The 26410-nt window shown below is 41.1% G+C and overlaps 1 protein-coding gene across 1 annotated transcript in view; it reads left to right on the forward strand.

The window, feature by feature from the left end:
• VWA8 (von Willebrand factor A domain containing 8) overlaps positions 1–26410 on the forward strand; it is a 483817-nt gene that overhangs the window by 363450 nt on the left and 93957 nt on the right. Inside the window, exon 37 of the mRNA XM_030200545.1 lies at positions 5022–5226. Coding sequence (XP_030056405.1) covers positions 5022–5226 — 205 coding nt within the window. The remainder of the gene's footprint in view (positions 1–5021; positions 5227–26410) is intronic.

The following is a 26410-nucleotide window of genomic DNA, read 5'->3' on the forward strand; positions in this document are numbered from 1 at the left end:
TGGATGGACCGTGTAGGTCTTTTTCTGCCGTCATCTACTATGTTACTATCCAGCTTATAATCGAAAGAGAAAAACGCCTATATTGCGACCCAAATCGGGAGATGGGCGTCTTCCTCCCGTGGGCGCCCAAATCGGTATAATCGAAAGCCGATTTTGGGCGTTTCCAACTGCAATCCGTTGCGGAAATGGGTAAAGTTGATGGGGGCGTGTTGGAGGCATGGTGAAGGCGGAACTGGGGCATGGTTATCGGCCGAGGAGAGATGGGCGTCTTTAGCTGATAATCGAAAAAAAGGCGTTTTTACAGCGATTTTGGGTCACTTTTTTTGGACCCTTTTTTTTCACGAACAGGTCCCAAAAAAGTGCCCCAACTGACCAGATGAGCACTGGAGGGAATCGGGGATCACCTCCCCGGACTCCCCCAGTGGTCACTAACCCCCTCCCACCAAAAAAAACCCACTTGAAAAACTTTTTCTAGCCTCTATGCCAGCCTCAAATGCCGTATCCACCTCCATGACAGCAGAATGTGTTTGATCCTCTCACAGCCTTTCCATGGGTCAGATGTGGCTCTTGGGTGCAGTACAGGGTCACATCAGCATTGCATTGTGGTGGGTGTAGGGTATTAGGCTTGTGTTACAGTCTCACGATGTTGGTAGTTGGTAGGCTCTTCTCCCATGGTGCTTTTCCCCCTGCCTACTGGGTCAGAGTGTGCCCTGTTGTGTTTCCTGTTGTAGTCCATGCGTTAGTGGCCATTTTTGTAAGCCAGTTTTAGTTCCCTTTCCTGTGTTAGCCACGTTACAGAACTTAGTTCTTCCCTTGAATGTGGCTGAAAGAGGGCATTGTACAGCATTCTGCCAGCTCTGACCTACTGCTCATCTCAGTACCAGGGAGACTCGTTGCCAGTGGGGCACAACCTCTGATCTGCAGTTAACTGTGTGTAAACGCGGTTATTCCAATAAAGGACGTTTTCGGAGAGATTAGTCTTCAGGTGTCAACTGGTGTGCCAATGATATACAGCAGCAACAAGTCCTAGAGGCCTGCGTTTATGCGGGTCCCTGGAGCACTTTTAGTGGGTACCACAGTGCACTTCAGCCAGGCGGACCCAGGCCCATCCCCCCCTACCTGTAACACTTGTGCTGGTAAATGGGAGGCCTGCAAAACCCATTGTACCCACATGTAGGTGCCCCCTTCACCCCTAAGAGCTATGGTAGTGTTGTACATTTGTGGGTAGTGGGTTTTGGGGGAGGGGGGTTGGGTGCTCAGCACCCGTGGTAAGGGAGCTATGCATGTGGGAGCGTTGTCTGAAGTCCACTGCACTGACCTCTAGGGTGCCCAGTTGGTGTCCTGGCATGTCATGGGGGCGAGTGTACTACGAATCGTGGCCCCTCCCACGACCAAATGGCTCGGATTAGGACGTTTTTGAGCTGGGCGTTTTTAGTTTCCATTATCGCTAAAAAAAACAAATGCCCAGCTCAAAAACGTCCATTTTTTCTAAAATACGGTTCGGCCCGCCCCTTCACGGACCCGTTCTCGGAGATAAACACAAATGGAGATAGGCGTTTCCGTTCGATTATGCCCCTCCACGTTACATAAATATTGCCATACTGGGACAGACCGAAGGACCATCAAACCCAGCATCCTGTTTCCAACAGTTGCCAATCCAGGTTACAAATACCTGGCAGGATCCCAAAACAGTACAGTACATTTTATGCCGCTTATCCAAGAAATAAGCAGTGGATTTTCCCCAAGTCCATTTCAATAATGGTTTATGGAATTTTCTTTTAGGAAGCCGTCCAAACCTTTTTAAAACTCCGTTAAGCTAACCGCCTTTACCACATTCTCTGGCAATGAATTCCAGAGTTTAATTACATGTTGAGTGAAGAAAAATGTTCTCCGATTCGTTTTAAATTTACTACATTGTAGCTTCATCGCATGCCCCCCTAGTCCTTGTATTTTTGGAAAGCGTAAACAGACGCTTCACATCTACCCATTCAACTCCACTCATTATTTTATAGACCTCTATCATATCTCCCCTCAGCCGCCTTTTCTCCAAGCTGAAGAGCCCTAGCTGCTTTAGCCTTTCCTCATAGGGAAGTCGTCCCATCCCCTTTATCATTTTCGTCGCCCTTCTCTGCACCTTTTCTTATTCCACTATGGGGCTCATTTTCAAAGCTCTTGGACTTACAAAGTTCCATAGGTTATTATGGAACTTTGTAAGTCTAAGTGCTTTGAAAATACGCCTCTATATCTTTTTTGAGATGTGGCAACCAGAATTGAACACAATATTCAAGGTGCGGTCGCACCATGGAGTGATACAAAGGCATTATAGCATCCTCATTTTTCTTTTCCATGCCTTTCCTAATAATACCTAACATTCTATTTGCTTTCTTAGCCGCAGCAGCACACTGAGCAGAGGGTTTCAACGTATCATCAACGACAACGCCTAGATCCCTTTCTTGGTCGGTGACTCCTAACGTGGAACCTTGCATGACGTAGCTATAATTCAGGTTCCTCTTTCCCACATGCATCACTTTGCACTTGCTTACATTAAACAACATCTGCCATTTAGACGCCCAGTCTCGTAAGGTCCTCTTGTAATTTTTCACAATCCTCCCATGATTTAACAACTTTGAATAACTTTGTGTCATCAGCAAATTTAATTACCTCACTAGTTACTCCCATCTCTAGGTCATTTATAAATATGTTAAAAAGCAGCGGTCCCAGCACAGAGCCCTGGGGAACCCCACTAACTATCCTTCTCCATTGAGAATACTGACCATTTAACCCTACTCTCTGTTTTCTATCTTTAACCAGTTTTTAATCCATAATAGAACACTACCTCCTATCCCATGACTCTCCAATTTCCTCTGGAGTCTTTCATGAGGTACTTTGTCAAACGCCTTCTGAAAATCCAGATACACAATATCAACTGGCTCCCCTTTATCCACATGTTTGTTCACCCCTTCAAAGAAATGTAGTAGATTGGTGAGGCAAGATTTCACTTCACTAAATCCATGTTGACTTTGTCTCATTAATCCATGCTTTTGAATATGCTCTGTAATTTTGTTCTTAATAATAGCCTCTACCATTTTACCCGGCACCAATGTCAGACTCACCGGTCTGTAATTTCCCGGATCTCCTCTGGAACCTTTTTTAAAAATCAATGTTACATTGGCCACCCTCCAATCTTCCGGTACCACACTCGATTTTAAAGATAAATTACATATTTCTAACAATAGTTCCGCAAGCTCATTTTTCAGTTCTATCAGTACTCTGGGATGAATACCATCCGGTCCAGGAGATTTGCTACTCTTTAGTTTGTAGAACTGCCCCATTACATCCTCCAGGTTTACAGAGAATTCATTAAGTTTCTCTGACTTGTCAGCTTCAAATACCATTTCCGGCACCGGTATCCCACCAAATCTTCCTCAGTGAAGACCGAAGCAAAGAATTCATTTAATCTCTCCGCTACGGCTTTGTCTTCCCTGATCGCCCCCTTTTACTCCTCGGTCATCTAGCAGTCCAACCGATTCTTTTGCTGGCTTCCTGCTTTTAATATACCTAAAAAAAACAATTTTCTATGTGTTTTTGCCTCCAACGCAATCTTTTTTTCGAAGTCCCTCTTAGCCTTCCTTATCAGCACTTTGCATTTGACTTGACATTCCTTATGCTGTTTCTTATTATTTTCAGTCGGTTCCTTCTTCCATTTTCTGAAGGATTTTCTTTTAGCTCTTAATAGCTTCCTTCACCTCACTTTTTAACCACACCGGCTGTCGTTTGGTCTTCTATCCTCCTTTTTTAATACGCAGAATATATTTGGCCTGGGCTTCCAGGATGGTGTTTTTGAACAGCATCCACACCTAATGTAAATTTTTGACCCTCGCAGCCGCTCAGCTCTAAGTTTTTTTTTTTTCACCGTTTTTCTCATTTTATCATAGTCTCCTTTTTTAAAGTTAAACGCTAATATCAAATCTGATCATATTATGATCACTGTTATCAAGTGGCCCCAGCACCATTACCTCCCACACCAGATCATGGACTCTACTAAGGACTAGGTCTAGAATTTTTCCTTCTCTCGTCGGCTCCTGTACCAGTTGCTCCATAAAGCTGTCCTTGATTTCATCAAGGAATTTTACCTCCCTAGCATGCCCCAATGTTACATTTACCCAGTCAATATCGGGGTAATTGAAATCACCCATTATTATTGTGTTGCCCAGTTTGTTTGCGTCCCTTATTTCCTTTAACATTTCTGCATCCATCTGTTCATCCTGGCCAGGCGCAAGGTAGTACACTCCTATCACTATCCTTTTCCCCTTTACACATGGAATTTCAATCCACAGTGATTCCAAGAAATGTTTTGTTTCTGCAGAATTTTCAATCTATTTGATTCAAGGCTCTTGTTAATATACAATGCTACCCCTCAACCAATTCGATCCACCCCATCACTACGATATAATTTGTACCCCGGTATGACAGTGTCCCACTGGTTATCCTCCTTCCACCAGGTCTCAGAGATATCTATTATATCTAATTTTTCATTTAGTGCAATATATTCTAACTCTCCCATCTTATTTCTTAGGCTCCTGGCATTCGCATATAGACTAAACTATATCCTGCAGTGCCTGCTAGATTCTATCTGTTAATGCTGTGGTACAAAGTTTTTTAAACTAAGTGGAAAAAACTATGGAGATTAGTTGATAAAATTTGCTTTTTATATTTTTATTTTGCCTATCACTAAACTACAATTCCTCCTTTAAACCCCAATCTTTAAGTTCCCAAAGCACAAAGCAAAATAGTGTTCACTTACCAGAGAAATGTCCTCTTCTCTCAGAACTTCTCAGAAAGTAGGAGGAAGCTATTTTGACCTCCTGATTTACCTGGGCCTCAAAATTCATATTAGAATCTAGATAAATGTATTTTAAAAAACAGAGGCTAGATACAAGGTAAATATTATCATCTGCCACTGTCTTTCTTCTTAAGTGTTATACATCTTTATTAATGTATGTATTTTGTTATTTCTCCAGACCAGCATATCAGTCCCCATATACATCATGGATGGCGAAGGTTTCAAACACAGATATGTTGCTGGCGCCACTGAAGGATGGTTGTGTTGTTACCGTTGATGCAGGAGGCAGTGTCAGGCTTTGGGAGACAGGGTTTGACAACTTGCAGCGCTCTTTGCTGGAGTGGAAAAACATGATAGGTCAAGAAGACGGGAGACCCTTGCAGGTATTTACCATTCTACAGCCTTTCGTTCTTTGGAAGTGATACCTTCAGTCTTCCTTGTATTAGAAGTCAGAATGATGAAGTTGCCCATTAAATATAGGTAATGCATTATATATAGAATATACAGGCAGTCATCAAGCTCACAATATTCTTTTTCCAGCAATCTAAAGTTACAGTTTTTGCATGTAGACAATGAGTACAGTCATCAGCTGCTAGACTTTTATTACCCGCAAAGAGCATTACCTATATGTACTGTTACTCTGGCGGTCGTACTCCCATACGATGAAGATTGCAAATAGCACTGCCTATCCCTCATTCCTTATTGATTATCATTTCCCCAACCACAAGAAACTGAAGACTAGACCTTATGCCAACAGTAGCAAAATTAATGGGAAGGTGGCAGAGGTCATGGCCTGTAAACACATAGTATTCTCCTGCACAACCACCATAGCCCTAGTTCTTATTACTCCTTGGCCCTACTGCTTTTAACTCTTTGCCATGTGCATTCTCTTTTTCTACTTCTATCATCTCAATGGTACATTCCAAGCCTCCTCCACTCAAGTACTTGAAGTCCCTCACCATGCTCCTTTCACACAGCTTTATATAATACATTGTGCATTTTAGGCCTCCCATTTCTCCAGGGCACTTCCCTGCCAGTGTAAACAGACTGCCTTTTATTTTTGTGATGATATGGAACATGACTGAGGAAGGACCTGCTCCTATAAATCTGCCTTATTAGTTTTTCTGCCTTGGTTACTCTTCTGGGGTAGGTGTGCAGATGGGTTTATTTGCTTATGACATGAATAAATCTAATTCTATGCCAATATGTGTGGGGTATGATCACAATCTCAAATGTGCTGTTAGTACTTGTCTTAATATTTGCATTAAGTCAAAGAGAGCTTCCTTCTGGATTTCATAAGGAGCAATAGATCTCATGCTCCTTTGGTCTCAGATATGTGCCCTTTATGGTCCACTTATTTTTCAGAAAGGGCATTCAGTGAATGGCAAGCTCTATTGCAGTGACGGCAGCAGACAGTAGATGTGCCTATGTCCAAGGTGGGGGTACCCATCACCACTGTGGACCCAAAGCTGCCAGTGGTACAGCTTCAGTCTGTTTCTCCCTCCCTCGAATCATTAACAGTCATCATCACTAGCACTCACATTTTCATTCACTAGCTTCTCCGCCGCTATTGCTTTCAGCTGTCCCTACTTCTCCCCCCCCAAAAGCTGTTCAAACACATGGATGACAGCATGCAAAGGTAAAGAAAGAAGTGTATGAGTGTCCACCAGTGGAAAAGAAAGTATGTGTCTAAATTATGCTCTTATTACTATGAAATTATCTGTCATGTCCTTTCATATGTATAATTTGAAATATATACAGTTGCAAGCTATATCTTAGTTACTTCTTTAAGTTAAGTAGTTAAGAGAGGAAAAGACCTCAGATGTTTGGCTATTTGTCTTGGATTTTGACCATGAAATAGCCGGTCACAGGTCAGAACCCCCCCCCCCCCCCCCCAATTCTTTCTTTTTCTTTTCTTTTTTCTTTTTCATACTTTATTTATTTTGTATTATAGAGTTCTAGATCGCACTAGAGCTTTAAACTGGACGGACATCTATTGTAGATTAAATAGCGATAAGAGAACACTTGTCTTAGCTCTGATGGCTGTTTGGTGGTTGTCTCAACAGAGAGCCTCCATTTCACTAAATGTTTCTTCGGGAGACCACCCGACTTTAGGTGTGTTCAGTGCGTATTTTTTCTATATGTCCTTAGTACCGGCTTCTTTATTTCTCTAACCAGCTGATTTGATGCGTGCGTAGGCCCTTAAGCACCTTTGTAGAAGGGCCCCTTAGTTTATATTTGGTTTGGTTAAAGCCTTCTTTTTTGCAGTCATCCTTCTTCAATGCTAGTGTTTTATCTGGCAACATTTTATAGAATATTCCGCTCTCATCAGCATTGTAGACCTGTTCTTCTGCACAACTTCCAGCCTCAATAATTTCTTTCAGTTTCTGTGGGTAGAATCAAGTAGCTTGCTCATCTGAAGATGTTTTTTTGCCTGCATTCACTGTTTGAGATATCCCATACGTTCGCTGCCATATCCATAATTAACAATCGCTTGCTTTGAATTGGCTGGATTCGCTGTTAAGTTCTAACGTTCCCTGAGATTGGAATGCTCTTTTGCTGTTGCTGCACAAACCACATAAACAATGCTGAATCCAACCAAGTCCCCATCTTGTGCTAACCTTATTTAATTTAATTTGGCATTTATGACCTGCTTTACTGACAAATTCTAAGCAGTTTATATTTAACGGTATGTTATCAAAAGATTAGCTCAAAAACAAAGGAAGCTCTCTTGTACAAACTGCAAGTTTACTTAATATAGTACTATATTCTTGTGAAGTGCAAATAACATGGGTCAAATTTTCTTCATCGGCATAAAAAATCCTTATCTCTTTTTTAATCTTGCTAAAAACTTCACAGGAAGATCATATTTCTCATGGATCCATAAACAGAAGTGAAAATAAATAGTTAGCTTTAAACTTCTAAGTTGGTGGTAGACACAGATGTGCAGAAAAAGTCAGCCACATTGACTATGGCCAGAGTTTCGCTACCATGGGCTGTCTCAAGGTGTACATGACAGTGACATTGAGCACAACGTGTCTTCAATACACCTGGGATCCTGCATGTCTGTGTCTACCATTTTTAGCAAGATTAAAAAAGAGATAAGGGCTTTTTATGCCGATGAAGAAAGTTTGACTCATGTTATTTCCTCCATACCCTAAAAAAGCATATATTGGGTGGTTGGGGTGCAGAGGCTTTTTCCCTTTCTCAAAATTTATTTGCACTTCACAGGAATATCCTATATAATAATTTGCACCTCCACCGTTCTACGTCTGGATGCCTGGGTTCGTAACACACTTCCCATTGGTCTGCCCTGGCGATGACGTCAGAGGGCGGATCAGTGAAAGGGAAGGGAAGCCAGCACCAGCCAGCCACAGAACGTTGGAGGTGAGTAGAGAATCGCCCCCCCCCCCACCATCCTCCCTCCCCACCATCCTCCCTCCGAGTTCCAGGCCCATGATCCTCCCATTTCTGCACCCCCTTTTTTAGATTGCGTGTAAAGTTTAGACAGGGATACAACAAATCTAATTAGTGGCAATTATTGCTTGTTAAAGGGCTAATTATTGGTGTTAATTAGCTTGTTATTCAGTTAAATTACACATGCAAAATTGGTGCATGCCCAAATTTGCACACTCAATTTTTGTTGACTTTTACAGAATTAGGGGGATAAGGGGCATGTAAATGTTAGTGCCTATGTTATTGAATTGCTACATAGCTCAACCCTTCCCCCAATTTGATCCACCGTAACATTGTACAGTAGAAGTCCAGAAATACAGACCACCCGAGAATCCAGACTTTTTCAAATTGCCTGCTGACTGCCTGAGAATTCGGACTCCCCCCCACCCCCCAGTACAGTTTTTCTTCTTCCGTTCTCAGACCTGCACTTCTCTCACTCTCCCATGCCTCCCCCTCTTCCATCCCTGGTTATGGCACCTGAAAATTCTGCACCTAGGCATATTTTCTAAAGCGTGCCTATATTTTATAGAATAGACTTAGCTTTCCGCGCAGTATATAGGATACTCCAAGCGCTTCTCCGTGCAACTAAATTTAGTCACTGCCATTTACACCATGTTTTACTTGGCGTAAATCCCGATGCCTAAATGAGGTGCAGCGGGGGGTGTATTCTATAACAAAGCGCATAGACTTTAGAAATGCTCATGCCCCACCCATGGCCATGCCTCCTTTTCAGCTATGCGACTTAGAATTAAAGCGCATCACATTACAGAATACGCTTAGTGAGTTGTGCGCGTAAATCTTAATGTCAATAACATCCAGTTGACAGCACAGATTGGCTAGTTTACTAATTACTTTGCGCTCACCATTATAGAATACACTTCGATTTCCGTGCAGAAATGAAGGCGCGATATATAGAATCCCGGGGATTGCGGCTGAATATCACCACTGTAGATATAGCTGACAGCGGTGCCCACATGTCCAGTGCTACAATCTGTCCTTATAATAACACTGAATATATGTACTTTTAAACACTGTCAACCAGCGTTTTGAAAAATGCAGTTGCTGCCATTGAATATTGACCCAGTTATGTATACCCTCTATTAGCAAATATTTATTTTCTCCTTTTTGTTCAAGAAGAAGCCTACCAACTTGTTCTTCTGGGCTTCCATTCTTGGCATATTCCCAGTCTATCACAAATTTAATAACAGTAATATTAAATCTATGATTCACATTAGCGTCCAATCTCATCTTTTCTAATCTATATTGACCTTCTCGTTTTCTGTCTTCATTCTCCTCATAGATAAGGGAAAGTAATGTGGTTGCTGTTTGTCCATTAAATGCATGGAAATAAAGGCTAGCAAATGACAAAATAAGATAATGTGATACCGTTTTATTAGATTTAGATATTGCATTACTTGACCAACTTGCAGGAGTTAACACTCCCTTGCTCCGCTCCAAAAGAGATTAAGTTCCTTGAAAATTCCAGGTGCAGCCGCTGACAGTGAGATCACTACTCTCACAGTGGTTCTAGGGAACATGATCCCTGATAAAGCTGTTCTTATGATACAGTGCATCTAATTCTGAAATCAGTTTAGTTGGCTGCCTTTTCACATTTTCATTTCAATATCATCCTCAATTAAAGTAGTGTGGTAGCTGTATTAGAACACTTTGAAGTAAAGGGAAGGGGGGAAAGGGAATGGGACTTGATATACTGCCTTTCTGTTGTTACAAGCAAAGCGGTTTACATACTATATATAGGTATTTATTTTGTACCTGGTGCAATGGAAGGTTAAGTGACTTGCCCAGAGTCAGAAGGAGCTGCAGCGGGAATCGAACCCAGTCCCCCACTAGACTACTCTTCCACTCCTGGAGGTCAAAAAATAAATTGTTGCTAGTATTTTTTTGTTGGACTATGTAAATACATATGACTGGCTTTTGCAAATGTTATGCTTCCCTCATCAGATGATGTTGCCAGAATATATCAGTAGATTTTAGGTTGCATTTAATCGGAAGTGTTTTCTTTCAAGGGTCAAGGGTGATGTGTTTTCAAAAGGAGTGAGAAAACTTGAGGGGGCTGATGCAGAAACCTTGCATTAGAACCGCATACCAACGCTTAGCGCACAACTTCCTAATGCCAAAGTTTTGCTGCTCAATGCAATAACCAAATAATATGAAAATTGGCCCTGCACAACAAACTGTGTGCTAACATAGGAGAGTGCACTGGACATGTGCACACATGGATCTGTGCTAGTGGAAGCAGTGCCTTATGCACAAATTGGCACCAGAGTGGCACGTGCACATATGAGCACATGTGTTAGAATGCTGTTCTGTGTGTAACATTTTTGCAATACTGTTATTTATATAAAGGCTGTCAACTGGATCCAGATTCACAGGACAGGGTTAATCCAGTCCTGGGTTTACCCCAGTGCATACTGGGACTTGTAGTCTTCCTTTTCTTCGGGAATGCAATGAGGAAAACAGAAGCACAAGTCTCTGCAAGAACTCAGGATTGGATCAACCCTGTCCCGCAAATCTGGATCCAGTTGGTAGCCTTAATTTATGTGCAGAATAGCATTCCAGTGTATGCACAGATTTATACGCATGCAAATCAGGTGCGGATACAAATTGTGGTACACAGATTAATGTCACCCCACTAAAGCCCTGGCATTGTGCTCAGACCTTTGGTCCTCTGTGTTCTTCCCTGTATCTGCACTGCGTAGCCAAAAACCTAATTGCCATGTTTAACTCATGCGCAAAACCTGATTTTGCATAGGGTGGCCACGATATTGTGTGCTAAAGCTGAGCTACCAGCACATAAAACCTAGTGCACTTCTCTGTATCAGCCCCTCAGGAAGACAAACAGCAGAACGTTCGATAATAATCTGGGATGAAAGGGGAAAAACAGACAGAATTGAATATTCAGTAACAAATAATATGCTTGTTTATACAGCTTGTTTTGAATGATTGCCCATTGTTGTTATATCTTTTAGAGTGGATGTTTTAGTTTGCTGTGCTTTTCTATCAAATTAATGGATTTCTTATATGTTTTTTTAATATAATATGTTATTTTTAAGATGTAAACCGTTCTGTTTTGTGAATGCAATTAGAAACGGTATAGTAGATAAATAAACGATAAACTTAGGGAGCACTATGTTTGGCGATGGGTGGGGAAATGAACTCCTGGGCAGATGCATTTCGACTGAAACTAAATGCCGAAAAAACCCAATGCCTAGTACTCACCTCGCAATAAAACAAGAAGAAATTCACCACCATCAACACACCCAATCTAAGTCTACCAGTCTCAGACACCCTAAAAATCCTTGGAGTCACCATTGACCGACATTTAACACTTGAGAACCATGCAAAAAACATAACTAAAAAAATGTTCCATTCAATGTGGAAACTAAAACGAGTCAGACCATTTTTCCCAAGGAATGTCTTCCGATACCTGGTACAATCACTGGTACTTAGTCATCTGGACTATTGTAACTCACTCTACGCCGGTTGTAAAGAGCAAATACTCAAAAACCTCCAGACAGCCCAGAACATGGCAGCCAGACTTATATTCGGCAAACCAAAATACGAAAGCGCAACACCCCTCTGCGAAAAACTACACTGGCTCCCACTCAAAGAACATATCACGTTCAAACTCTGTACCTTGGTCCATAAAATCATCCATGGTGATGCCCCAGCATATATGTCGGATCTAATAGAACTACCACCCAGAAATGCAAAAAAATCCTCCCGCACATTCCTCAATCTTCATCCTCCTAAATGCAAAGGCTTGAAATACAGATCGATGCATGCATCAACCTTTTCCTACACAAGTACACAGCTCTGGAACTCACTGCCACGTAACCTGAAATCGGTCTACGAAGTGACCACTTTCCGCAAATTCCTGAAGACTTATCTCTTCGACAAAATATATCATAAAGAACAACATGCGTAACTCCACCTTCTTCTAGATAGCCATGAATGTTCTTTATGTCTTTTGCTCCCATACCTTCTTGTACCTAATGCCTTTGACTCTAACACTATCAAGTATTTCACCATCATGTAACCAAAACTTCTGCTAAAACAATGTATACTCTTTTCTATTCCCAATATTATGTATTTCACCATCTTGTACCCAAAACTTGCTGTAAATCTAAATGTACATTCTTTTCTATTTCCAATATCCACGATGAAATGTAAGCCACATTGAGCCTGCAAAAAGGTGGGATAATGTGGGATACAAATGTAATAATAATAATAATAAGTGACTTGCTCAGAGTCACAAGGAGCTGCAGTGGGAATTGAACTCAGTTCCCCAGGATCAAAGTCCTCTGCACTAACCACTAGGCTACTCCTTTGCACAGCCAGAAACAGCTCTTGGCTGTTTAAATTGCTTGTCTGGGGCTAACAGGACATATTTAGCCACACTTAACTGGATAGTGCAGCTGAAAATGCCTGGATAGCGCATAAGCCAAAACTGGCTACTTTGTGGGCATTCCTGGGGCTGAGTCCACACTTAGCCAGTTGAGTGCTGAAATCCCAGCCTTTTACTGGCTAAGATAGCTACATAAATAGGACCACATAAAACACAGTTTTATCTTTATACGGTTCATCATTGCCGGTTAAGTGTTGAATATTTACTGCTACATATGCCCGGATATTCCTTCTGGGCTCGGAGATGGCCTGGCCTTGAATATCTGGGAATAAAGCTGTTTTTCAATAAATAGTGTTATTCCTTTTTTTTTTTTTTTTTTTTTGTCAAATGATATTAGAACACCAAATAGTTGAAATCTCTGATTGTTCCAGTTTTTCATCACAGTCACTTAACTTTCCCCTCCTCTGAGTTCAGTTTGGTAGAATGAGCACATTCGATCCTTTGTAAGGTAAACCAGTCTGTTCATAAAAGGATCTATTCTAGGTAAAGCAAATTTCAATAGATGTCATTGCACTGACAGCCACTTTGTAATTAGCAACCATTGTGCAATCCTCTGTCTTCCATCTAGTTTGAAACTTCTAGCAGCCCCTCCACAACTGTCACCACCTTTCCTTTCTCCCCCACAAACAGTTCTACAAGATGTTCTGCATTTAAAGTCACTTGTGTAACTTGTGACATGTACTTGTTGCTGAAGATATCAGCAAATGCCCTTCACAAATGTCATGAGAATAAAACAGCCTTCTAGTAGCATTCTTGTGTTGTTATTTGTTACTTATCTGATGCTGTTTTCATTGTCACCATTAGAAGAGCCTTAGTACCACCTAGGGGCCAAACAGAGTCATATTCTTATTTCTAATCTATAAAATGTTCTTTGTAGCTTGGGTTTATCAGGTTCCTTTGCTTTTAGATTATTTAATTTTTCTACAAAGGGAATACCCTCTCCAAAGGGCATCACACGATGGGATTCCCGCAAGCGAGCCTTCTTCGGAGTAGCCCCCACACTCTGGAATGCATTTTGCTTTACACAAGACTATCTCTACTTCAGGAAGCATAAGAACATAAGAGTAGCCGTACTGGGTCAGACCAATGGTCCATCTAGCCCAATATCCTGTTTCCAACAGTGGCAAAGCTAGGTCACAAGTATCTGGCAGAAACCCAAATTGTGGCAGCATTCCGTGCTGCAAATCACAGGGCAAGCAGTTGCTTCCCCATGTCTGTCTCGATAGCAGACTATGGACTTTTTCTCCAGGAACTTGTCCAAACCTTTTTAAAACCCAGATACGCTAACCGCTGTTACCACATCCTCCGGCAAAGAGTTCCAGAACTTAAATATTCATCAAGTGAAAAAATATTTCTTCCTATTTGTTTTAAAAGTATTTCCATGTAACTTCCTTGAGTGTCCCCTAGTCTTTGTACTTTGGGAATGAGTAAAAAATTGATGTACTTCTACTTGTTCTACACTACTCATGGTTTTGTAGACTTCAGTCATATCTCCCCTCATCCTTCTCTTTTCCAAGCTGAAGAGCCCTAACCTCTTTAGCCTTTTCTCATACGAGAGGAGTTCCAGCCTCTTTATCATTTTGGTCGCTCTTCTTTGAACCTTTTTGAATTCTGCTAATATTTTTAAGATAGGGGGACCAGAACTGAACGTAATACACAAGGTGTGGTTGCACCATGGAGTGATACAGAGGCGTTATAGTATTTTCAGACTTATTCATCATCCCTTTCCTAATAATTCTATCCTGTTTACTTTTTTGACCGCCACAGCTGCCGCCGCACACTGACAAGAAGATTTCAGCATATTATCTACAATGACACTTAGATCTTTTTCTTGAGTGCTGACCCCCAAGGTGTTCCCTAGCATCAGGTAACTATGATTCGGATTATTCTTTCCATTGTGCATCACCTTGCATTTGTCCACATTAAATTTCTTCTGCCATTTGGATGCCCAGTCTTCTAATTTCCTAAGGTCCTCCTGCAATATTTCACAGTCCATATGTATTTTAACAACCTTGAATAGTTTTGTGTCATCTGCAAGTTTAATCACTTCACTCGTCATTCTGATTTCCTTATCATTTATAAATATGTTAAATAGCACTGGTCCCAGTACTGTTCATTGTGGCACTCCACTGTTCAGCCTCCTCCATTGAGAGAAATGACCATTTAATCCTTCCTTCTGTTTTCTGTCTAATAACCAATTCCTAAATCCACACCAGAACCTTGCCTCCTATCCCATGACTCTTCAATTTTTTCTGGAGTCTCTCATGAGGAACTTTATCAAAAGCTTTCTGAAAATTTAGATGCACTACATCAACAGGCTCACCTTCTACACATGTTTATTCATGCCTTCAAGGAAATGAAGCAGATTGGTGAGGCAAGACTTCCCTTGGCTGAACCCATGCTGACTCTGTCCCATTAAACTATGTTTGTCTATATGTTCTGTAATTTTATTCTTTATAATAGTTTCCACTATTTTGCCCGGCACTGACTAGTCTGTAATTTCCCGGATCACCCCTGGAACCCTTTTTAAAGGAGGTGAAAACTTGGCTCTTCAACCAGGACTTAGAAGTAACTAACTTGCTAGTCACACACACACAAGGAATGACACCAATTGCACATACTGTAGTAGGTCATGTTTATCCACCCCTACCCTAGCTAAGATAATGTAATGTAACATAACACACTATGCCATACTTCGTACTCTTATTTGAATATTTTTACTGCTGTAATTGTCTGTAGCTTATGTTCAAGTTGTTCTTGCTGTATAGCAAAGATGACCGACAGGTAGGATGCCCAGAAACAAGCTCCTAAGACCTCGAGGGATTAAGCCCACATAATTCATCTGGGTGACCCCCCTACTGGTCCGGAACGGACCGGAGATAATTTTAAACTGATTGGCAGAGGGCGCAACCGCGACCACATCAGCCCTCAGATCCCATGCACGGGTGATCGATCCGAGGCCGACACTGCCGCGGACTAGGACGAACACTGATCAGAGCAGGGAAAACTGGATTACGGCCGCGACAGCCCCACAGGTACCATACACAGGAGGACGAGCAACGGCTGATCGTAGCGGGCGGCCCATCTAGCCCGTGACCCAGCAGAAATCCAGCGGCGGCTGGCCGAGTGAACAACCTAGAGGCGGAATGCCTCGTGGCCCGGCCGAGTAGAAGACCCGCGACCTCGTGGCCCGACCGAACTGATCGGACGCTCTATCGGAGCTCACACTTAGGCTAAAAACCACAGCGCCTAACCCATCGGGACCCAAGAGCGAGCAGGGCTACAGTAATTGAGCGGGACCTGCAGCGGCTCCTAACTCAGGCGCACCGCGGGACACCAGGACACAAGGAACCCGGGCGCACGAGAAAGGAAAGAACTAGAGAGGCACCAACCATCGAGGCGAGAGCCGCAAACACCCTCGACCGCTCACCAACCAGCTGGAGCGAAACATCAGGAGGATGAGATAAGGAAGCCAACGACGGAATTAAAACCGGGACGATTAAGGGTTGCATTTTTAGACCTCCGACGGCGGCCCTTCAGCAACGGCGTGGATGGCATCTGGGACCTCGAGGCAAGTAGAAATGAAATGAAAACAATAAATAGGAATAAACAGGTTATTCGCCATTACGGCTACCACCACCAACCACCATCACCCCTCCAGGATCCGAGCACCTGCTGAATCTACCCAAGATTATTTTCCATAGCTGCTTTTGCCTTACTTTTATAGCCCTGAACTCCTGTTAAAACCTAATTTAAATAAGCTGATGCTCTATCTAGAAGTTATGCTTCTGCAGGCAGACTTTTTTTTTTTTTTTTCCTTCTCAATGTTATAATTACTCTAAATGCTTCATCTAAAAGCCTAATCGCTATTTGATTCATAGTTTGTTTGAAGGACTCTCTTTAAATGACTGCTCTATCCAGAAGCTATGCTTATGCATGCTGAAAGACTCCTTTTAAATGTTATAATCACTCTAAATGCTTCATCTAAATGCTTTATTGCTAAGATGCTTCATAGCTTGTCTGAAGGACTCTCTTTAAATGACTAAATGCGATATATACTTTAGATGATTGCTGCATGCCGAAAAACTCTCTTCTAACGCTCTAAACGCCTCATCTAATCGCTTTAACTGTCTACAGCCTTATAACACGCTTGTATAACTCCCAGTACATGCTACAAATATCACTAACACCGACCAACACCTCTACAATTACTACTGATACCACCAACACTACCCACACTCCCCCGAACACAGTCCACATAAACCCAACATGAACACTAACAAATTACTGATAATAATCTATCTCATTCCTATAATCCATTACACATGGACCACCCCTAACTTCTACAGCAATCCAACTACAACACACCAACTATATATACAACCTACTAATAACTCACCAAACCAAAAAAACAATAACCAACCAAAAGGCAACATCTCCATCTACGAACACCACCAACAGAAGGAGAAGAAAACCAACAACAACAAATCCAACCACCGAGAAAACAGACAATTAATAAAAATAAACACATCTAACCTCCCCACAGAACCATACAGCACAATCCGAATAGGATACATCAATGCAAGATCAGCGGTAAGCAATTCCGTAGACATACTAGACTGGACTACCACAGAAAAACTAGACCTTCTATTCATCACGGAAACATGGTTTCACGGCCCCACAGACCCCGCCATCAAAAACACATGCCCACCAGATTACAAAATCACCCACTGGACAAGAAATGGAAAAAGAGGTGGCGGAATAGCCATAATTTACAAATCCGAGTTCACCATCACAACTACTGGTGAATCCACCTCACCACAACTCGAAATCGCCTCGATAAGAATCAATCACCCGAACCTACAAGGACACCTCAACACAATTTTATTCTACAGACCACCAGGAAAATGGAAAGACTCCCAATCGCAACTCATGGACTTCATCTCGAACACATGTGTCTCGGCCTCCAACATCTTCATTATAGGAGACATCAACCTACATCTTGAAGACGACACTTCAAAACACACACTAGAATGTAAAGAATTCCTGAAACTCTGGGATTTACACGCTCCAAACACCCAACCAACACACGAAAAAGGACACACACTAGACATCATCACACACAAATTCGACCTAGACTCAACTATCCTACTTAAAGACACAAGATGGATACCCACACCATTGACAGACCACTATAAAGCACATGTCTCCCTCCTTTGGCGAAAAACACACAGAAACACAATCAACAAAAACGAACGAACAACATACACTACGAGAGGAAAAATAGACCCTACAACATTCTGGCAACAGGTCTACCAAAATGAATGGCCAGCAAACACAGACACCGTACAATTCCTCCAAGAATGGGATAGCATATGTAAAACAATATTAGACACAATTGCCCCAATCCAAACCAGAACATCCCACAGGAAAAAATCAAACCCATGGTTCACCGAAGAGCTGAAAGAACTCAAAACGCAAGTCAGAAAACTAGAACGCGCTTGGAACAAAAAGAAAGGTGAACCCACACTGAATGCATGGAAATCACTCCGGAGGAAATACAAATACACCATAAAACAGACGAAAAGACTACACTATAAAACTATGATTGGACCAAATTACAAAGACACGCACAAACTCTTCCACCTTGTAAATAAGCTGCTAGATACTACACCTGTTACAAACAATAACAAAGAAATACCAGGGGTCGACGACCTCGCGAAATACTTCAAAGAGAAAATCATACAACTACGACTCAGAATACCTACCAGCCCTACCGAATACACCACATTCCTGAACTACCTAGACCCTGAAGATGGAACATACCCAGCAGACAGGATCTGGACCGAATTCGAAGCACTGTCAGAAGACCTCATCCTTAAAACGCTTAATAGATTCGCCAAATCCCAATGCAAACTAGACATCTGCCCAAGCAACCTCATGAAATCAGCTCCTCAACAATTCATACTAGACTTAACGAACCACCTGAATTTCATGCTCACCCCAATACCCAAAGATACAAAGAAAAACGCTAGTGAAATAACTAACTACAGACCAGTTGCATCCATACCACTAATAACCAAAATAACAGAAGGAGTGGTAACCAAACAACTCACAAGTTATCTCGACAAGTTCTCAATACTGCATGACGCCCAATCAGGATTCCGTTCGAATCACAGCACAGAGACAGTACTAACTACCCTACTGACCAAATTTAAGCAACGGATCGCAACAGGCTCTAATATACTCCTCCTACAATTTGACATGTCAAGTGCCTTTGACATGGTTGACCACGGAATTCTATTACACATTCTTGAATATTTCGGCATCGGAGGCAATGTCCTAAATTGGTTCAAGGGGTTCTTAACCTCACGTTCATACCAAGTCACATCAAATTCAACCACATCTGCTGAATGGACACCTGAGTGCGGAGTACCGCAAGGATCTCCTCTTTCACCAACAATTTTCAACCTACTGATGACCCCACTAGCAAAACTTCTATCAAACCATAACCTTAACCCTTACATATATGCCGATGATGTAACGATATATATTCCTTTTAAACATAACATCAACGAAATCTCCAACGAAATCAACCAAAGTCTACATATCATGAACACTTGAGCAGATGCATTCCGACTGAAATTGAACGCAGAAAAAACTCAATGCCTCATACTAACCTCCCAATACAACACAACAAAATTTACCGCCATCAACACACCTAAACTAAACTTGCCAATTTCTGAAAATTTAAAAATCCTTGGAGTCACAATCGACCGCCACCTTACACTTGAGACTCATGCGAACAACACAACAAAAAAGATGTTCTTCTGCATGTGGAAGCTGAAAAGAATAAAACCATTCTTTCCAAGATCTGTCTTCCGCAACCTAGTACAATCACTCGTACTAAGCCATCTGGATTACTGCAACTCATTATACGCAGGCTGCAAAGAACAAATAAAGAGAAAACTTCAGACAGCCCAGAATACAGCAGCCAGACTCATCTTCGGAAAACCAAAATACGAAAGCGCAGCACCATTACGTGAGAAACTACACTGGCTCCCACTCAGGGAACGTGTCACCTTTAAAGTATGCACGTTAGTGCACAAAATCATTCACGGTGAAGCCCCTGCATATATGTCTGACTTGGTAGACTTGCCACCCAGAAATGCCAAAAAATCATCCAGAACCTTCCTCAACCTCCACTTCCCAAAATGCAAAGGCATAAAGTATAAAGCACTACATGCATCAACCTTCACCTACAAGAGCACGCAACTTTGGAACGCACTGCCACGCGGCCTGAGAGCGGTCTATGAGTTGACAGACTTCCGCAAACGATTAAAGACCTATTTCTTTGAAAAAACATACCGCAAGGATTAAAACATATAAATCCCATATACATCATAATAATGCCTCAAGACATTACCTCACGTACTCCACTTCCCCGTACTCTCTCCCACTCAACAATCTACCCACAGATAAAAACTCTCTACCCATCACTCTCTTGCTACTAACCGACCACCGTAGTAATTCCCCAACGACATATCCTATAGTTTCTACGCCCCAAAAGTGACCGATATAACTCTGTCTTCCTTAACTATTCACAATGTAACCATAATCGTAATGTAACAAACTGTATTTCCATTATTTACAATGTATTGTAAGCCACACTGAGCCCGCAAATAGGTGGGAAAATGTGGGATACAAATGCAACTAAATAAATAAATAAACCGTCCTTTTACTAAGCTGCGTAAGCCTCTACATGCGCCCAACGCATGCCAGAATGCAGTTACCGCCCGACTACCGCGTGGCTCTTGCGGTAATTTTATTTCTAGAAAATATTTTTTATTTTCAAGCGCGTGTAATGGACGCTCGCCAAGTGGCATTTGCTGCGCGTAAGTCATTACCGCTAGGTCAATGGCTGGCAGTAAGGTCTCAGACCCAAAATGGACGTTCGGCAATTTTCATTTTGCCGCACATCCATTTTCTGCAAACATTTTAAAAAAGGCCTTTTTTACAGGCTTACTAAAAAATGGATTGGCACACGCCTAAAACCCGCGCCTACGCTACCACAAACCATTTTTCAGCACTCCTTTGTAAAAGGAACCCTGAGTGAATTCCTTTTAAAAGGCGGTAAATAAATCCTAATAAAATTTAAAAAGAAAAATAACATCATACTCCTACACCTCATTCCTCTTGTATGTACAAGAGACACACAGACCATAGAGTTATAAAATTTACTCTTTTTAAGTTGTCATGCCATTCTAGACTTGTTTCTATATGTTTTGGAATTATTCAGAATAATCTCTACTGTATTATGCAATCTTTTCTTTAGGTAGTAGCTCAAAAGCATCAGATATCAAATCCTTAACTGAGGGTAGCAATGGGCCCTTCTATTTAAGGCTATTTTTCTAGTAAAGATAAGGACGGTATTGGCAAATAACAAATGTAATCCTTTCTAAAGAGAATTTTCAGAAAAGCTTAATAAAGAAAATATAGGGGATGATTCTGTGTTAGTTGTTAGTGGATTATATATATTTATGATTACTTCTTCCCAGAATTTTCTTTTTTTAACACAAATGTCAAACTATATAAATAGGAGAACCTCCTTCTCTGTCACAAGCACCATACAGAGAGGAGAGGAAAGAAGCCATTTAATTGTGTCTTAAAATAATATAACTTATCAAACATTCTTGGATTACGATAATATTATAAACATGCATAGAAACATAGAAAAATGTAGGCAGATAAAGACCATATGGCCTATCCTGTCTGCCCATCTATGCCATCTGTTCTTCCTATCACTCCCTTAGAGATCATATGTACTTTTGCTATTACTTGACAGCAAACATTACAGCAGCTATAATTATATGATAGCAAAGCATAGATATAACCCAGACATTTTGTTCTGCCACTTTACAAAAGGTAGTAAAAAAATATATATGTTTTAAGATCCTTTTTAAAAGTCATTAAACGAGTCTTGTGATGAAGATTAATAGACAGTGGATTCTAAAACATGGGACTTCTAATGGAAAGAGCATACCACTGTGAACCTTGAAGCTGTTTTATTGTAGCAACACACAAAAGGTTCTGTCCAGCAGAGCTTAGTGCATGTGAAGATTAATAGGACACCAATATATCCATAAGATACTGCTCTGAACAGTGGAGTTGCTACAATCAGGCTAATTTTTAAAAGAGATAGACGTCCAAAAAGTGACATAAGTCAGCATTTGGACGTTTATCTCACAGAAACATCCAAATCAGTATTATCAAAACCTGTTTTTGGACGTCGTTCTCTGAAGTCCGTCAGAAGGACGTCCAAATCTTAAGGTTCAAGGCGGGAGTTGAGCGTTCCTAAGACATGGACGTCTTTCAGCAATAATGGAACAAAACAAAGGCGTCCAAGACTAAAACTTAGTTTTCAGCTGGACCTGTTTTTATTATGAATAGCTGCAGTGGAAATTGAACCCACTTCCCCAGGATCAAGGTCTGCTGCACTAACCACTAGGCTACTCCTCTACTCCACACAAGAGGTGCCCCAGATGACCACTGGAGGGACTCGGGAATCAGCTCCCATTACTCCCCCAAATCACAAAACATTTTTTCAAACAGCACTTTCAAAAGGAAAAGATAGACCTTTTTCTTTTGTAGAAAATGACTTTTCCTGTTCTCATTTTGGATGTTTTACAAAAAAAACGTCCAAATTCAGATTTAGATGTCATATCCAAAACTGCTGTTTCTGTATTTGTCTTGTCCAAAGTCTCAAGGAGCAGCAGTGGGAATTGAACCCATTTTGCCAGGATCAAAGCCCGCTGCACTAACCATTAAGCCACTCCTCCTCTGTTTTGGATGTCTTGCATTTGGACGTTTTTTGTTCAAAAATGGACCAAAAAAAAAGACGTCTAAATCACAACGATGTCCAAATCACAGGATGTCCTTGGTATTTTCAAATCGAAAGATGGACATCCATCTTTTTTCGAAAATGACCTTCTCCCCACCTCCAAATTTGGCCTTCTTTGTAAAATGTCCAAATTCCGACTTAGACATTTCTTTCGAAAATACCCCTTTTTATATCTTAAGGGCATATCTGTCCAATGCAGCAGTCACAGACATAGCCAGTTATAAAGCAGATGGCAGCATTTTGAACAAAGGTTAAAGCTTTTATAGATGCTACAGCCAGTCCTTAATATAAGGAATTTCAGTAGTCCAATAATGGCGAAAGAAATGGAGAACAACCTGGAAATCAGTAGTTGCCAGAAAAGGCCTCAATTGACAAAGCAAGCAAATCTTTTAAAAAAATAACAAGTGACCACATGTGTTTTATCTGTGTAATCATAGAAAAGGTATTGTTGGACTACTGTGTCTCTGGGCCCCAGCTCACAATCCCATCCAAGTTTACAAATTATATACAGATACTTATTTTATACCTGAGATAATGGAGGGTTAAGTGACTTGCCCAGAATCACATGGCGCTGCAGTGGGAATTGAACCCAGGTTCTCAGTGGCTCCTACTCCACTCCACACAGCTGAGAGTAGCACAATCATGTCTTACTCTAATGCTGTCTTGGGATTCGTTGATTGTATTTTATTATAAACTGCTTTATTGCTTATATAATAAATGGGTATAGCAAGTGAATAAATAGAATAGAATGGAATGTTCCATCTCAATAATTTGGTTACTGCAGTTAGTTATAATTGGAGTTCAGACACAGGATAGACAATTGATATATCTTTCTGTCACATAGAATCACGTTTAGTGAAAAAAAAAACATGACTCACCCTTCAGTCTTACACAGCAATTAATGGCAACAGTTCATTTTAGCAACCCAGCTTTTCACTTCTGTTTCATATGATTTAAGCTATTGCTATCAATTTCTCTGTTCTGTGTCTTATTCAATTACACAGCTGTGTTTCTCTTTGAAATTTTTTGATACCTATTTGTACTAAACAGTATTTAAACAAACTGTGTAAGTATTTTAAGTTTAGAGAGGCTTGTAATTATATCATTTCCAGTGGATTTAGCAAATGTGGTGCACCTGCTCTGTAACACAGATTTCACAGGGTACTAAATGCAAAGGCTTAGAGCTATTTTTGGTTAATTATTTGCAAGCAAGCACAATAATGAAAGGCTCATTTAATTAAATTCTCATGAGCTTTTTTAATAACTTCCCACAAGGAATGAGCCATTGCCTTAATAACAAGGAGTGTGCAAAGCATACTTTGGGGAAATGTGGAAGACAATGAACCAAGCTGTAGAGAAATGTTTACTTTTATGTCTTGCTTAACTAATTTACTGTTGTTCTATGTAAACCATATTGAAGCAAACATGCTTTGAATAATGCGGGATATAAAATACTAATAAATGAAATGAAAATAATAAATCCTATTCTTTAATTTTTAGATTTTGAGGCTCATTTTCAAAGCACATAGACTTACAAAGTTACTTGAAGGGGCATTTTCAATGTGACATCTCAGTTTGACTTCAGACATTTTGCTCAAAACGTGCAGAATCCAAATAGTGAATGTAGTGATTTTTGAAACCACAAAATGTCCATCTTTTTTTTTTTTTTTTTTTCAAAAATGGCCATTTGCTAGATGTTTTTTGTGCTCTGTGCATTTATCTTTTTGGTCCATTTTTGAAAAAAAAAAATGTCCAAGTGAAAAACGCACAAAATCAAGTCATTGGGATGTAGGATGAGCCAGCACAGACATCCCAGCAGAGCAGTGGGGCACCCTAGGGGGCACTACAGAGGATTTCAAATAAAAGGTCCCAGGTACACATCTCATCATTACCCCTTTACATTATATGGGGAACCCTCCAAAACCCACCAAAAATCTACTGTACCCAACTATACATCACTACAATAGCCCTTATGGCTGCAGGTGTCACCTATATGTGGGTACTGTAGGGTTTCAGTGGATTCTTTTTTTTGGGGGGGGGGGGGGCTGACACATTCCACCACGTGTAACAGTTAGAGTGGATTATGGGCCTGGTTCCCCTTCTCCAAAGTGCACTGCACCAGCCACTAGGCTACTCCAGAGACCTGCTTGCTGCTCTAATAGGCTTGGACATAACATCTGAGGCTGTAATAGAGGCTGGTATGTACTGTTTCTTTCACATCTTTGGGGTGGGGAGTCAGTGACCACTGGGGGAATAGGGGGGGGTCATTCCTTTATTCCTCCAGTGGTCATTTAGGGCACTTTTTTGTGGCTTAGACATTATTAGAACAGGTCTAGCTCAAAACATCTTAGTATTAGTACTGGATGTTTTGTTTTTGTTCCATTATGGAGAAAAACGTTCAAGTATTAGAAGCACCCTAATCCCACTCCCTTGTGATTTGGACATACTATAGATGAAATGCATAGATAAATGTCTGCAAAATAGGTTTCAAAAACAACAATTTGAACGTTTTGGCAAGCAAGACATCCAAATGCCGCATTATACCACTTTTAGATGTTTTTTATTGTATCCAATGGAACTTTGTAAGTCTATGTGCTTTGAAAATGAGCCTCTAAGTAACTTCTTAAATATCTGTTCTTTGAAAATGAGCACCTTGGTCTCTTCAAAGAGTTTGCAGTTTAATTAATGATCATAGTGTGCTGTAAATTTAGACAAGCAGTATCACCTCTTAAAATATCAACTCGATTGTAAAATAAAAAGTTTTATTGCATCCTCAGTTTTTCTTATGCTTAGATTGTCTTCCTGTTTGGCCCTTATATTTTTTTTTGTTACATTTGTACCCCGCGGTTTCCCACTCATGGCAGGCTCAATGCGGCATACATGGGGCAATGGAGGGTTAAGTGACTTGCTCAGAGTCACAATGAGCTGCCTGTGCCTGAAGTGGGAATCGAACTCAGTTCCCCAGGACCAAAGTCCACCACCCTAACCACATTTTCTTTTCAAAATTCAAATTCAAATTCTTGTTGTTCCCTCTTTTTACTTCCACATCATTCTCTGTCACTCTCACTCTTTAACAAAGAGGAACACCTCCTCCAACTTTACAGCTTGCTGCTAGGAACATTCCGATATTTATGCATTTGGAAAATATTTTTTCTTTAAATCTCTTCCTCCTTCAGCTGTTGGTGTTCACTGGGGCCTAGGACAAGGCAGAAGTGGAAAAACACCATTTTTACCAATTTTGGCAGACTAGTTACTCGAAGGTGGGCCTGTCCAGTTTCACGGAGGAACATTTGGAGCTCCTGAATGCCCCAGTTTCAGAAGATGAAGTAGAAGGAGTTATACAACTTGCACATCTAGCCAAATGTTCCTCAGTGAAGCTGCAAATCAAAAGAAAAAAAGCAGATAAAAAAAGACAAAAAAATAGAACAGGAGGGTAACAGAAGAAGTGGTTTATTACAAGTTACCCGACGTGGCCACGTTTCGCCCTCAGGCTGCGTCAGGGGTAATCCTGCCAGTCAACATAGCATTGTGAAGTTTGCTGAGTAAGCTTGGGAAGCACTTATGTAAGGTGGTTGTATGACTACTTTTAGGGGTTCACTTTGCTTTTTACCCCTATTAGTTTTTTTACCCCTGATGCAGCCTGAGGGCGAAACGTTCTACATCATTCAGGATTTTGTAGACCTCAATCATATCTCCAGTTTACCACAGGAGCCCTTACCACCACCTCAGTGGATGGCGGTAAGTGCTTCCCACCACATAGCCACGCAATAAAAGTACTCTT

This window comes from Microcaecilia unicolor, chromosome 4, assembly GCF_901765095.1.
Source record: "Microcaecilia unicolor chromosome 4, aMicUni1.1, whole genome shotgun sequence".
NCBI lineage: Eukaryota > Metazoa > Chordata > Amphibia > Gymnophiona > Siphonopidae > Microcaecilia > Microcaecilia unicolor.